The sequence below is a fragment of the Amphimedon queenslandica genome, unplaced genomic scaffold (genome assembly GCF_000090795.2).
Source record: "Amphimedon queenslandica unplaced genomic scaffold, v1.1 AMPQUscaffold_13237, whole genome shotgun sequence".
Taxonomy (NCBI): Eukaryota; Metazoa; Porifera; class Demospongiae; order Haplosclerida; family Niphatidae; genus Amphimedon; species Amphimedon queenslandica.
Window position 1 is genome coordinate 54,590 of NW_003546527.1, and position 15,018 is coordinate 69,607.

At 34.9% G+C, this 15,018-nt stretch overlaps 3 protein-coding genes across 6 annotated transcripts; 2 read left to right on the plus strand and 1 right to left on the minus strand.

Annotated features, from left to right (window-relative positions):
• The first annotated feature begins 31 nt into the window (after positions 1-31).
• Positions 32-4,671, plus strand: LOC105313720 (non-neuronal cytoplasmic intermediate filament protein-like). The gene is made up of 8 exons (XM_011407372.2): positions 32-424; positions 753-1,009; positions 2,457-2,716; positions 2,839-2,962; positions 3,068-3,196; positions 3,246-3,437; positions 3,579-3,710; positions 4,242-4,671. Exons 1-8 carry the CDS (start codon positions 151-153, stop codon positions 4,395-4,397), a joined length of 1,524 nt encoding a protein of 507 aa, XP_011405674.2. The 5' UTR covers positions 32-150; the 3' UTR covers positions 4,398-4,671.
• Positions 4,672-4,808: 137 nt separating this feature from the next.
• Positions 4,809-9,338, plus strand: LOC100636336 (adenylate cyclase type 1-like). 3 transcript variants are annotated; one of them, XM_019999798.1, is made up of 25 exons: positions 4,810-5,437; positions 5,497-5,646; positions 5,698-5,831; positions 5,886-5,997; positions 6,047-6,174; positions 6,223-6,381; positions 6,420-6,537; positions 6,585-6,645; positions 6,705-6,841; positions 6,893-6,915; positions 6,967-7,035; positions 7,091-7,154; positions 7,195-7,295; positions 7,349-7,439; positions 7,483-7,602; positions 7,653-7,733; positions 7,777-7,958; positions 8,008-8,089; positions 8,137-8,178; positions 8,234-8,350; positions 8,394-8,529; positions 8,591-8,682; positions 8,731-8,851; positions 8,919-9,043; positions 9,109-9,338. In XM_019999798.1, exons 1-25 carry the CDS (start codon positions 4,850-4,852, stop codon positions 9,220-9,222), a joined length of 3,147 nt encoding a protein of 1,048 aa, XP_019855357.1. In that variant the 5' UTR covers positions 4,810-4,849; the 3' UTR covers positions 9,223-9,338. The 3 variants fall into 3 exon arrangements, with proteins under 3 accessions (XP_019855356.1, XP_019855358.1, XP_019855357.1); XM_019999797.1 differs by having other exon boundaries at positions 4,809-5,437; positions 8,591-8,851; XM_019999799.1 differs by lacking the exons at positions 8,137-8,178; positions 8,234-8,350 and having other exon boundaries at positions 4,809-5,437; positions 8,591-8,851.
• On the minus strand, positions 9,219-15,018 carry LOC105313726 (adhesion G protein-coupled receptor L4-like). 2 transcript variants are annotated; one of them, XM_019999801.1, is made up of 24 exons: positions 14,993-15,018; positions 14,681-14,744; positions 14,276-14,563; positions 13,781-14,232; positions 13,410-13,604; positions 13,297-13,365; positions 13,110-13,230; positions 13,008-13,061; positions 12,772-12,951; positions 12,655-12,724; positions 11,150-11,273; positions 11,054-11,109; positions 10,898-11,012; positions 10,637-10,743; positions 10,476-10,587; positions 10,280-10,433; positions 10,169-10,235; positions 10,058-10,124; positions 9,914-10,011; positions 9,735-9,861; positions 9,639-9,680; positions 9,521-9,586; positions 9,442-9,475; positions 9,219-9,395 (listed from the first exon to the last, which is right to left on the minus strand). In XM_019999801.1, exons 3-24 carry the CDS (start codon positions 14,331-14,333, stop codon positions 9,361-9,363), a joined length of 2,403 nt encoding a protein of 800 aa, XP_019855360.1. In that variant the 5' UTR covers positions 14,334-14,563; positions 14,681-14,744; positions 14,993-15,018; the 3' UTR covers positions 9,219-9,360. The 2 variants fall into 2 exon arrangements, with proteins under 2 accessions (XP_019855360.1, XP_019855359.1); XM_019999800.1 differs by having other exon boundaries at positions 12,637-12,724.

Here is a 15,018-nt window from a genome sequence, read left to right on the forward strand (position 1 = left end):
TTTGGGCGGCTCCGACTCCAGTGATCACAAATCTATTATCAGTCATAAAAGGGAACGCAACTCCAGTCTGCAGGGAGAAACAAGACACTAAGACCCAGCGCAGTTAATTTAAGAATCATTGCAACTAAAGGAATAAACTATCGTCCAATAATGAACGAAGAGAGCATCAGACCCAGCCCTCAGGATTTGTTACGGCCACCTCAAATTGGGACTGGTGATAGAAGAACAGTGTTCACAGGAGGAGGAGGAGGAGGACAGGAGAATGGTGGGAATGCACTGTACCCTATACCCAGTAGCCCTTCTCCTATTAGTGGAGGGAGTAGTAGCTCCACTGGCATTGCCAAACCAAAAGGAGGAGGAGTGAAAACTAGCAGTAATGGATACACTAAACTAGCTGTATCAAGTGATGAGTATATCTTAGCTGGTGAGATGTGTACATTAATTTAATGGAATATATAGGCTAGCTTAGTTTATAATGTGGGATTTCATTACTTTGGTTATCAGCATTATTATACAATGTTATGTAGATCTAACCTTTCATCGATTGCATGGGTAATGCTTATAAGAGTGTGTATGGTCTTACAATCAGTTGCACTCTATCCTAATTGATTTTAAATAAGTGTCAATGTATAATGCATTAGTGTTCAATGGAGGCTGGGTTGTGGTTAAGACATATGTTAATTATCAGTTCATATAGTGGTGACCCCTGATTGAAGTACCAGCTCTTTATTGCCCACTACATTACTATATAGGGGGTGTCTCAATGCTGGATGGTAGTACCAAGTTACGTATCATGGAGGCAGAGCTCAATATTGTCCGAAGAGACTTCTCTGAGTTACTGGCCGAGCGTAATACGTTAGAAACGCAGTGCAGGAGGTATGAGGACTCTTGGAGGTTCACTGTACAGCAGCTAGCAAGAGCTATTGAGCAAAGAAATGATGCAGTGTCACAATTACAGATACTAGAGGGAGGAGGCTCACCTGTAATGAAGGCATCAAGGAGTCCTGAAGTAAGAACGAAACCTTGATCATCTCTCTTGTACCTTACAATGAACGATTATGAAAGATTGTTAATTAAATTAGGCCATATTTATGTGTAGGTAGCTGTATAGAGTTACTCATTCTCTTATATTGTGTGTAATGGGGGATAAAGAGGAGAGAGAAAGAGAGGGATAAATTATAAATTAAGTGTATTTCTATTATCTCTTCATAATCTGTTTAATCTTGCTCTGATGAAGGAAGTGAGTAATATGTTTGACCATATTTGTGTTATCATGATTGTATTTGTGCTCTCATTTTCACACACACACACACACATACACACACAACTCTCACTTGCTCAATTTCCCCCCCCCTTCTCTTTCCCAAGAGCCTTGCTGCCTCTCCTTCTATTATACATTTGTCTCTCTCCTTTACGCGTAATTAATTATAATCTCCTCTCCACTATTGTACCCTTCAAGCCTTCTGTCGGTCTCCGTTGATATCATAACTGTCTCTGAGCTCATTTCATGCTTGGCCAGCCTCCCCATCCTCCCATAACATTATTGACCTTACAAGTACATTCACCCAGCATCCATGCACAACTATTTATTATCATTATTACAGTCTTGTGCTTCGGACCCGCATCATTCAAGACGTGTTATTTCATCTTCATTATTATGTACGTGTAGTGTCAGTATCAATAATGATCACTGTGCTTTGTTGATTATGCTCATTGGAGCATGGTGTTTGTTGAATAATATTCATCTGTTTAAAATCCTCTCCTCCACATTGACTTAGGCATACACAACAGCATGCTTATAGTTAATGAAGCTGTTGCTGTAAACATTACATAGTGTTTGTTATTTGCTTGTGATTAGTGTGATCCTGTTTCTCAACTCATTGCGTGTACATAAATTCATGTAGTGAGTCTTCATGTCTGTCTACATGTATACATGTACATGTACATGTACAGGTGTCCTGTAATTATAGTATCATGTGTTCATGGCTTCAATACTACCCATATATACATGTCTCTATCTATTACTGACTATATAACATGTCTAAGCTATTACTGATAATTTGTTGCTTACTATAGCATTGTGTTTGGTAACAATACAATAGGTCACTCCCTTTCTAATATTAACTTTTTGGTGTGTCACAGTAATTTCATTTATTCTCATGATGATGATTTTCTACGAAAATTTTGATTTTGCAACTTAAAAAAAGAACAAACTCTGTTTCTGCATGATATCGTTAGACATACCAGTAAAGAAGGAAGATTAGACATACCTCAGCTGCAGTATCAGTTCCTTATTTTTATTGCATGAATGTATTTCTACACACACACACGCATACATTGGGAATTTGTTGTGTTTGATTTACAGCTGTTATTATTGGATTTGAATATTTCAATTATGAGATATCGAATGTCTCTCTCCTCCCTTAACCTAATTAATGCATATCTTACTTGTTCAGTTTAAGATGAAGAAGATGAAGTCACAGCAATTGAGGGTCGAGCTGGACTCCATTATGCAGCAGCTGAACACTCAAATGAGGGTCTCAAGACAACTCGAGTTTGAGAGGGACAAAGCCAACGACGAATGCGACTTGACAAAGGCTCAGCTCCAAACTGTCATCCTTCAGAATCAGGACCTGATCAATGCCTGTGCTGAAGTAGCCCGGCAGAGAGACAGGGCTATAGCTGAGAAAGAGGTTTTGAGAGAAGAGCTAAACAGGTAGTGTTATCAAAAGTTTTTTGTTTGTATCCATAACAATAAATAATTTACTCTACCAAGAATGTCACACTTTTAAAGATAATAAAGTACAAACATGTACATGTATTTTATATCTTTATTAGGTATGACAATGAGTTGGAGTGCATAGTTGACTTTGAAGGAGATAATGAAGCTCCCAGCAGCACTAGAGAAAAGCTCCTACTACAGCAAATTAAAATGCTCAGAGAACAAAGAGAGCAATTACAGGTACATTGCAACATCAATTGTAGGCAGCATCCTAGTCATAGATTATTTATATTTATTATCATTATTATTATTGTTATTATTATTATTATTATTTTATTTATATAGACTACGTATCATCAGACGATCGAGCAGTATAAGAAACAGGTTTCAAAGTTGACTTTAGATAAAAGAAATGCAGCAGCTTCTGCTGATGGAATGAGAGCGTTGCTTCAAAGAAGACTGGAAGGCTCACAGGTAAGGGAGAGTGCACACCTTATTTCAAATTATTCTCTTTTTTTTGAAGACTGAGAACACGGAACTGAGAGCAGAATTAAGGACATCAAGTGAACTGATAACTCAATTGAAGAACCAGTTAGCTCACCTCAGACTCTCACAGCAGGGCCAGTCCTCTTACCTTTCCACTGGGAGTATGACTACTAGCGGTGATGGGAACTCCACCTCTCCTGACTCACCTCCTGAATCCCAATCTAGCGAAGTGAGGACGATTATTATGTACATGTATATGATAATAAAACTATAAAATTTTGATTGCATATAATTGAGAATAATTATCATTGTCTGACCGCTATAAATCCCAAATTAATCTTGCTTTATTTCATTTATTATGATTATGTAGCTTCAGGTTCTTAGTTTCAAGCCTGGTTCTGCTGGTTTAAGATCCACTCTCTCTCAAGACACTGGAACAATACTGTACAACGAGGGCTCAGTTGGAAGCAGCAGCTCCACCAACACTCCTTCGTTAACACAGGTATGTATAGCATGATTAACTGATACAAGTGGGAGTAGTGTCATCCGATACTCCTTACATTGCAGTGTGTGTAATCAGCCATAATTAACTTCTCTAGAAGGAATATTTTGTGATTAATGATAATGTATGGATGATGAGAAAGATGTCCTTATAATGCATCTGCCGTTTGAATGAGTAATGATCATATTAATTGAATACCAATGGACAAATCGGGTATTATTAATCATAACAGCCACATGCCAATTTAATTTACTACACACTACACTGCATTGGCAGTATTTGGTTATTATTACTATGAACTGAAATAGATCATACACTACAAACATCTTTTAGCATTTTGTGGCACATATTGTAGGTATAGAGATTTTACTAGTTGCTGAAAAATTAGGCCAAAGTCCTCCTTTATTAGTAGTATGTACAAATTTTATACTTTTAAAATACCATACAGCAATAGCAAAAGAATAATTCAATACCAGTACTTATTACTTTGTAATGTAATCTTCTTATCTTCAATCTATTTCTCTTGTAAAGCATTCTGATCTCATCTCTCCTGGTGGGAGCTCATTGTCTGGTTACAGAGTATCAAGCGCTCGTACCAGACGGAATCATTATGTTCCAACTGCTTCACCTTTCCCTGAGGAAACACACAATCATAGCTCAGAGGAAGAGAGCTCCAGCTGGATATGAGTTAACTGTTGTGTCCTCTTCTTCTCACTCATCACTTTGTTTAATTTTTACACCATACATGTATCTTTATTTGTGTCTCTTTTCTTTTTTGTTACCATTATTATTATTATAACAAACATCGATTCACTACTCCATACTGTACATGAATTCCCATACAAAATCAACAAACAGTTTATTGATAATTATATCATTATTTTACTGACAAAAAGTTTTGATTATAAACTAGCCAACTTGTGTTTTTATTCATTGATTCATTCATTAATTGTATTCCGTAGTGCAGTGCTGAATGTTATCACTCATTGACACTTGATGCAGACAGTCAGCGACTAAACTCCTTTCCTTTTATTTGAGCTGTAACAATAATTAACAGTCATCCATTTTGAAACTGTTTCCATAAAAACCAGCAGACGTCTCGTGCAAAGTTCAGTCTGGAGCGAAGGTAAGTAAGGAAGATGGTTAGATTTCAGTTGACTAGAAAGCTCACAGTTTCACTGCTTAAAAAGTTATGGGTTGTCTTTACAAAGATTGTTAACTGGAACCCCGGTTTCTTGTTCCAATTTCGTTTGAGCGAATGCAAGGAGCTTTATGTGGATTTTCTTTACACGAGTTATGAGAGTCAGATACTGTGGATGTTCATCGTCAATGCAGTTTACAAAGCATTCCTTATTGCTCTCCATCCTTTTGCTGCTAATATGGAACATGCTGAATACATTATTTTTGGTGTCGTTGCTTTAACTGTAGAAACTGCTTTGATTACATTGAAATTCATTAAAAAAGACGCCTTCAAAAAAATCAGCTATGCTGCTCTCTTTCTTGACCTAACACTTCTCTTGCTGTTTGAGCTGATAGTGTTTGATGCCAAGTCCACGGGATTCAATTTGCTTTTCTCGCTCACTTTTCTCCTCAACGTCACGTCCTGTCTTCAGAACAGTACCTTTCTGACAGTGTTCTTCATTGTTGCTCTGTATATGCTCAATATTGCTGGATATACGTGCTACTATCCTAATACCAGCCCAGGAGTGGACTCGATCTACAAAGAGGTGACTATCATCACTCGAAGTCTTATCATGCCGTGTTTATGTGTTAATTCTATATATAGATAGCTGCTGGATACTTGATACTCACAACTGGATCCCTGGTCTGCTTGGTGGTGCATTTTATGATAAGCAAGGAAAAGTGGATGGCTTTCCAGAAAATTGAGAATAACGTGATAACACATCTGGACATAAAGAAGGAAACGCTCAAGCAGGTACTCTTATACATTATTTAGAGTTATTGTGTTTTTGAAATATCATTATAGGAGAAACTTCTTCACTCGATATTTCCACCAGATATTGCAAAAGTAGCACAAGCAAGTTTGTCCAATGAGCTGGCTAAGGAAGATGAAACAGAGGAGTTTAGAAAGCTACACCTCAACCGATCCAATAATGTCAGGTAGTCTAAATGCTATTATAAAGAGCATGAGGTATCATTTTTCTTTTGATACAGCATTCTGTTTGCTGACATCAAAGGATTTACTGCCCTTTCATCTAAGATTGATGCTAAAACACTTGTCGAAACACTGAATGAGTTATTTGCTCGTTTTGACTGCCTAGCTGAAGTGAAAAAAAAACATGATAGTACATGTATATACGTATCAATGTTTACAGGATAATAATTGCATGAGGATCAAGATATTGGGGGATTGCTATTATTGTGTATCTGGACTATACGACAGTAGCAAGACTCATGCTCAAAACTGTGTTGAAATGGGACTACAAATGATTGAAGTTATCAAGTATGTTCTCTAACTCCTATCATTATGATTACAAAGTGCATGATACAGACGAGTGAGTCATGAGACAGGTTATGATATAAGTATGCGTGTTGGTATTCATACTGGGGCTGTCTTTTCTGGCCTCATTGGCTTGGAGAAGTGGCAATTTGATGTTTGGTCAACCGATGTGAATATAGCCAACAAAATGGAAGCAACAGGAAAACCAGGGTTAGTCTTTAGAGGTATTTTATGATAATTCTTTGTAGCTATGTACATATCAGCAAGAAGACCTACAAAGAAATCAAGAATTTGTACAATGTTGAGGCCAATTGTCCAAGAGATGAGATGAAAACTTATTTTGTTACTGGGAGAAAACAGAATGATGTAAGCTGAGGTTGTTATGATACAAAAATTTCTCATGTTTTATACAGGCAAGTATTGATGGCGAAGTTAGTAGCGTTATATCAGAGATTGACATCACAGCGCCTGATGGTATAATGAAGAGAATAGCTATTATAATGATTTCACATGTATAACTGCTGCCTATGTAGATTCATTGAAGACAATTAAACCTTACAGTTGTGCTTTAATCAATCACGATATAGAAATGGAGTCTCCTCGTTCTGGTAGCTTTAAGGAAGGACGAAGATTTGGGATAGCTGATGTATCAAAGACACTTGGAATAACTGTAAGTATAATAATGATTTATGAAACATTTATCATTGATAATCACTGGTAGAGAGTTTCAAGGAGTTCCTCCAAGTAAGAATCCTTCCTAATAATTTTAATTATGATCATTTGCTACATGATAAGACTAGTCAAGAATCGCCAAGATTTCATTGATAGTTTGGCAAGTGTTGTGACAAAGGAACATTGCAATAAGTCAGTTTATCTCTTTCTATGAAGCATTGAATACTAATAATAATTATTAATTTAGACTGTGGAAGAAGTTTGCACATCGCTACCAGTTAAAATTTAAGAAAACACAGCATGAAATTGAGGTAGTAAAGTACTTTGGATTAGACAATGATTTTCTCTCAGTATCTACAGGGCGGAGTTAAACCTCACTTGTCCTATTTTGTTTCAATGACTATAATGTCATTATTCAATTACTTGACACAATTGACAATACTTCCAAGAGAGTGAGACTTATAGAGTGTCATTTATAATAATAATGATTCACTTTTCATTATAGTAACAGCATTATATCCCACTTCCTTAATGTTGTTGCAATAATCATTTCCATGGCACTGACAGTCATTTTTTTCACTCAGGAATATACAAACGTAAGCCTTATAAATCTATTTATTTAATTTTTATTTTCTGTAGTTTTTTCAAGTTAGCATTTTGAAAAAGTTTGTTCAAGCTCTGAAACATAACCGTCTCTATCACTATGTACTATTTATGGTGATGTGGGTCATAGCACTCAATGCAGCAACTATTGGAATAGTAGGTAGTCAAAAAGTATATATATATATATTAATTCATTATTTTTAAAGATCCAATGTGAACCTAATGCAAGTCTACTGATGCCATACGAAACACTTAACTCTCAAGAGGGAAGATGTGACTTTGTGGAAGTAAGGAAATCATTACTTTATCACAGTCTTTTATTTTCTGTAGTATTATCTGATCCTGCTGTCAATATTGACTCTATTTGTTATTCTACCAATGTCTGATCTTCCTTTTGCTGGGACGCTCCTTTTTGCCGTTTGCTCTTTGTTTCACATGCTTATAGTTTTGCCTTTTGCTTATTTTGATACGTTCCTCCTCCACCATATCACTCTTTATGGCGATAATGCAATGTATGTGTGAGAGCAGATGCTATACAGTAGTATCATTATATTTGTATAGGAAAATGTTTATTAAGAATGAAATATACTTGGCAGTCATTGCTGTATTCATGGTGATTTTTGGAATGATCGTGATTTGGCAGGTTAGCTATATTTTCTTACTATTATATGCTGTGATTGTAATTTCTAGTTTAAGTATGCAAAGCGAATTAACTTCCTCCAAACACTAGAGGTAGTTATAAATTAAGGCTCTCAAAATTTATTTTTAAAACTAATTGATTTTTAAGATTGTTGAGCAACAGAACAAAGTTGAAGTTGTCAAAGCTCACAACTGTGTCTTGCTTTCTAATTTAATGCCAAATCATGTTGTCCGCCATTTTCTTGATCCTTTCATCAGCCAAAAGGTTGAAACATGCATATAAGTTTTGTTGTATATTATAATTGTAGGATCTTTATTATCACTATCATGAGAAAGTGGGTGTAATGTTTGCTGCTATTCCAGAGTTTTCCTCATTTTACAATGAACATCCTCTAAATAAATACGGTCTTGAGTGTCTCAGACTTTTAAATGAAATATTTGGAGGTAATTATATATTCTCAACTTATAAAAAGTCCATTTCAGCAATTCTGGTACTGACTTGCAGATTTTGACCAGCTTTTGAAAAAGGAGCCTTTCTCTCACCTGGAGAAGATAAAAACAATTGGAAGTACTTACATGATAGCATCTGGCTTGCAAGTGAGTGACTGCAGTATTGTCAACAAAATAGCAACAAAATGTCTGCAGGAAGACAGCAAATATGATGGTTGGAAGCATCTTGCAATCTTGGTTAAATTTTCCATTGCACTGAAGGAGAAACTTGACAAAATTAATCATGACTCCTTTACAGACTTCAAAATGAGAATTGGTATGTATACATCATCACTCTTAACAGTAGTACACTGAATGGAGTTAATACATATATTATACTATAGGTATTAGTCACGGTCCTGTTGTTGCTGGTGTTATTGGTGCAAAAAAGCCACAATATGATGTATGGGGAGACACTGTTAATCTTGCTAGTAGAATGGAGAGCACTGGTGTCATGGGACAGACACAAGTTAGTGCATAAAGAAATGTGGCTAAGCATATATATACACACATGCATTGCTTTGTATCTCATAGGTTGTTCAAGAAACCAAGAGTATACTGCAGGGTCTGGGTTTTAACTTTAAATTCCGTGGTTTTGTGAACGTGAAGGGAAAAGGAGAATTGGTCACTTACTTTATCCTCGATTGAGAAACCAAAAATCAAATCATCTGATAATCTAACATTAAACAACTACTACATAAAATAATACTTTAAAATTGTCATTTCTTGGTTTTCTTCACATAAGCTGTTATTCAATTTCAAAATTAAGTTAATCTCCCTACTGTATCAAGTATAAGTGATGGTGCTTGTCACTGATGTTCCTACAATAGGATCCTAAAATGATAAGCTGAACAACTTTATATATACCTGATACATTTTTATTGAAACTTTTTATGTGCATCTACAAGAAAATGCACAACAAATTGTTAAAAATGAAATGAAATACTTCATTTGTTCCACTGGTTGAAAAACTTTTCCAATTTTTAACTTTATTTTTAAACCAATTGGTGATCTGTTGGCAAATAAAACAAAAATAACAAAGTATCTCTTCATGGCTCACTTACATATTGATTCCTTAAGACATGCAAAAATAAAATACCAACACCCTATATAGAGGTAATATTCAAATAATATTAATAATACATAGTCCTTTGGCTTGCCTGTAGTGAGTTAAGGACCGTGAATAGCCATAGGAAAACTGTTGTCTCCTGATTTACTGTAAGTATTCCAATTATCCAAGTTATGCCAAGCAAAGGTAGCAACACAATTATTCCTTTCACTGCAGACCTAACGTTAGAAGAGTATTGCACATTTATAGTAAGCTATAATGCTTCATTACTTCACTAATTCTGTTCGTTTTAGATTTTGCTCAGCTCCACTTGCCATTCTTGAACGAATAATATGATAAATTGTCAATGAAAGAAAGATGCAATTAATCTACATAATTAATTATAATTGTAATGAAGTACAAGAGATCACCAACTAGTATTATAAGCAGGATTGGTCCCACAAATGACCAAAGCATTCCTTTATTGAAAGACAACCAGCAACTGAATTAAAAGATAATTTTAAAAATAATTTATTGCATTCTTACTAGTTCTCAGTACCATAAAGATCATAGTTTATTCCAGCAGATATGCCAACAATGATAATGGGTACACCTAAATGAATTAATTAATTTTTTCTGAAGCATAGTAATGCTTACCCCATCCAAGTGGCAGCAATAGGTACCATTTATCAGCTAGTGATCCATAGACTTTTATTAATAATATGTACAGCATTATCCCTTCGGCTAATGACCAACAGAATACACACAAGAACAAATAGTGCAGCAATCCAGCCACAACTGAACACAACCACTAACAAGCAGATGCAGTACTGCTAGTGAATAATGGACTTACTGGTATAGATTTTGGCAATTCAATTCCAAGTACAAACACCAGTAATGCTAACAGTAAAGAAAGTGACAAGTTAACGTGCACATACAGCAGTGGACCTTTCTGGAGCTTTTTTCTATCAGTAAATTCTATTTTTATTACAAGCAACATGTAAGATATATTACCTTAACAGAATGAGAAGTATTAAAGTGATTATAAGAGCAATGATTGAGATGACTGGTCCAGCGTAACCAATTATACTTAAAGCAAGAGATTCACCATCACTGACAGTCTGCAATGAGAAATATACATGCTACATAGGACACTAAAAAATATCGGAAAAACAAAACAAAAATTAGAGGCATTTTCAGAACCATTTTGAGAACAATGTAAGCTCACTTCAAGGTAAAATAATAATAATAGTGATATTGAATGATGTACTGTACCTCAATGACACCAGAATGATCAACCAGTACAGCAAAACTAGTTAAGTGATTGCTAGTACAATGTACTTGAGAACTGGAGTGTATTGTTGTTGTCATACCATCAGTGGACCAGTTTCTAGAGTAACCTCATTTCTATTCATTGAATGCATTGCTTACTGTAACAAGGTGTTCCAGTAATGACACAAGGGCCTCTCACCAGCAGTATAATTAAACTGAAAAAATTTATATCAATAGAAAATAATTATTCTTCACCTTTTCTGTGCTGATGTTGAATGTGAGAGAAATAGGCTCAAACAGTTCAAATGTATAGTTTCTTGGTATTGTGGCATTAGTCTCTGAGGAGACTTGTACTGATACAATAGGACTTACCAATGTCCTGAAAATAAAGTATAACTTATCAATCACATTTAAAAAGCATTTATAATTTTACAACTATTATTGGAAGGTCATAATGGAATAAAGACATCACATGACATTTAAGTCTTATTACTTTGGCCAAGTTTTGGAGCGACTTTAAAATTTGTGACAAGTAAAAAACCCATTGGTCCCATTGTCATAAAATCCGTGACAAGCAAAAACCCATTGGTCCCATTGTTACAAAATCCATGACAAACAAAAACCCATTGGTTCCATTGTCACAAAATCTTTGACAAGCAAAAAACGTATTGGTTCCATTGTCACAATTTTGTGACAAGCTAAAAACCATTGGTTCCATTGTCACTATTTTTGAGCAACTTAAAAAATTCATTAAAAATCCAAATCGATTGAAATCAGCTCAAACTTTCTACACAACATAAAAAACATGTATATAAATCAGAAAAATATAAAGATGGGGAATTCTCTACTTTTAATTTTTGATGAAGTTTGGCCAAAATCCCTGTACTATAGTACAGGGACTTTGGCCTGATTTTCGAACAATTTTTAAAAATTTATAAAAAATCCAAATTTGATTAGAATCAGCTCAAACTTTCTACACAACATAAGAACATGTATGTATATCAGAAAAAATTATAAAAATGAGAAAATTTCTACTTTTTATTTTTGATGAAATTTGGCCAAAATCTCTGTACTATAGCACAGGGACTTTGGCCCAATTTTAGAGCAACTTTAAAAATTCATAAAAAATCCAATTTTGATCGAAATCAGCTCAAATTTTCTACGCAACATAAGTACATGTATATGCATAAGAAACAATTATAAAAATGAAGATTTTCCTTTTTTTCATTTTTGGCAAAATTTGGCCCAAGATCCTGTACTATAGCACAGGGACTTTGGCCGGATTTTTGAACAACTTTAAAAGTCATTAAAAAATTTGAATTGATTGGAATCAGCTCAAACTTTCTATACAACATAAAAACATGTATGCGTATCATAAAAAATTATAAAAACAGGGAATTCTGTACTTTTTATTTTTGGCAAAATTTTGGTCAAAATCCCTATACTATTTATAGTACAGGGACTTTGGCCTGATTTTTGAACAACTTTAAAAATTGTAAAAAATCTAATTTTGATCAAAATGAGCTCAAATTTTATAAATTACATAAAAAATTGTATATGCATCAGGAAGTTATAAAAATGAAAAATTATGTCGGAGCAATTTTTGACAAAATACCATGTACTATTATAGTCCATGATTTTTGGCTTAATTTCGAAGCAACTTTAAATGACATACAGCCTTCTTTGGTTAAAGTTTAATTTTATTCCAATAGATTTTTTATTTTCAGTTACATTACCATTACCCTATGTTCACTATTGACCTGTTAGATATCTCCTCAAAAGATCCCTCTATGTTTTGGGCATAAGACGATACCACAACATACTTACAACCTAAAAGAGAAGAGACAATTTGTTGTATAGTGTGAATTTACATATACTGTCTGAAGGAAAAGGTGGAGGATAGCAGTTGAAGTAAGTATCTAGTATATCTTCATTTGATTCCGACCTCGTACTGTCATCACTGCTAGAAGATAAAGGAAGAGAAACCAGAGAAGACGACAAGTTCTGACACAGAGCAGTCCTAGGCAGGTCTATGTCAACCGAAGTCTCATTATTAGCTAATCATGTGCAAGATGATTATAAAAATACTCACGCAAAATTTGCATAACTAAACCTGATGTGTGTTGAAAGGACAAGTCTTTATTATCAGTAATTTGAAACAGAACATCTATAAATACATTACAGTACAGTAGGAGTATGGAGTGAGTGACTGTACCTAAGTTGCTGCCACTGAATGTGAGGTTGCTTTCAATTCTTCCCCCGCCACTTAAAATAGCCATACCAAAGATTTGATTGAGCTCCATAAGATGTGTCAGTGTCTTAGGGCCAGTCTCAGCCTACAATACATTACGAGGTTACACAATACAGCTATTATTATTATTAATAGTGAGGATTGCGCATACCAAAAGTGAAAGGGAAAGATTAGAAATGTGACTATCACCAAAGGCGTTATCCATTGTTTTTAAAAATACCTTTAAAATCATAATCAAGTAGTCACACAATTGGGCATAGCTACCTGTGCATCGTTATTGTCAACTAAATTTGATACATTTTGTGCATTCTCTTCAAAAGTATCAAGAACTGATGTCAAGTGTTCATGGAGTGTAATAGCTCTTGTTGCTCTCTTGGACTCTCCATGGAGTAAAGCAGCAAGTCTGTCGATGGTGCTGAATTTAAGAGGACTGTTAAGTATATCCGTTATCAACTTATCCTGCAATAAATATACATTTATATAATTACAAATTGTTTGTGATAGAGAAGATTTTGTTTGGAGGATTTGTTTGTTAGCCTTTAAAGTTTGAAAGCACCGGCTAAAATTTATAAATTAAAGATTCAGTCAAACCTGCTGAGCATGCAGAGTTTGTATGTATGTAATGCATGGCTCACACAATTGGATGATTGACACTGATCATTTAATCCTAGCAGCAAAGTATATTCAACCCCAGCAATACAAGTTGGAGTAGCAGGAACACAAAACCTGTACAGCTGGTCCATGCATGATGAAGCTTCATTTGAAGACACACAAAGACCAATGAACAATCGCACGCAATCAATGACATTTAAACCCAGAGATGTATAACCTGTATCACAGAGATACCTAAACTCATCAACAGCATCAGTAAATGCTTGCTCATCAGTTATATACTGCAATTGATAGACTGTTAAAACAACAAAGTCTTCCATTGTGGAGGTTTGATAGAATAGCTGCTTTGTAGTACAGCTACCATTGCATGTCTGTCCCAGATGGTTACAGTGTAGTTCATCACGACTCAAAGGGCAAGAGCTCATGTTTATTATAGGAAAAGCATCTTCGTAATACTGCTCAGTTCTATCACAATCTGCTCACAAGAGAGCATGACGTAACGCTTAATATCAACTTACTGTTAGCAATGGAAAGATAATAAAGACAGAAGAGAAGGAAAAAAGGAACTAGCAACATGACAGCAAGAAATAGAGTGGCACACCCAAACAATAAAGTTTAAAAAATATTCATGATAACACATCCTTTGCAAATAATAACTATATTCATAAATATTACATATGGACCTTGTGAATAAATTAATCAAGTTGATTGGTTTATTAAAGCCTGAGGTTTTCTTGGTAAATATCCCAAGTTCCTTGCAATTTTTATTGATTTTGCAAGTTTCCTCTGCATCTTTTTACATACACCTATAGAAGAAAGAACAATAATAATTAAGTACATCAGGTAGTGACAGATACTATACATAATATCATGCATCCATTGTAGAGTCCAATAAAGTATGTGGATACTATAGTTCGGCATACCTGAGACTCGCTTGTTAATCAGGTATCCTTCCGGAGTCATAAACTGACGAAGTACAAGTACATCCTATACAGTGCAAAGAAATACAGGGAAATTTCTAATGGAAACTAACATTGGACTGAGTCCATGATTAAAATATATTGACAGTTCTACATGCTGCCATGTACAGTTGAACATAATTATGTTCAAAATAAAGCAAAGCAGTGGCTTTTATTTCTGCAATTTCAGCAATAATTTGCCAATCACAAAAATAAAACTCTGGGCTGGTATCATACATGTACACAAACATTAATATTATACCATGCAACACTCACCTTGTGGCCAAACTTATCTAATCCGT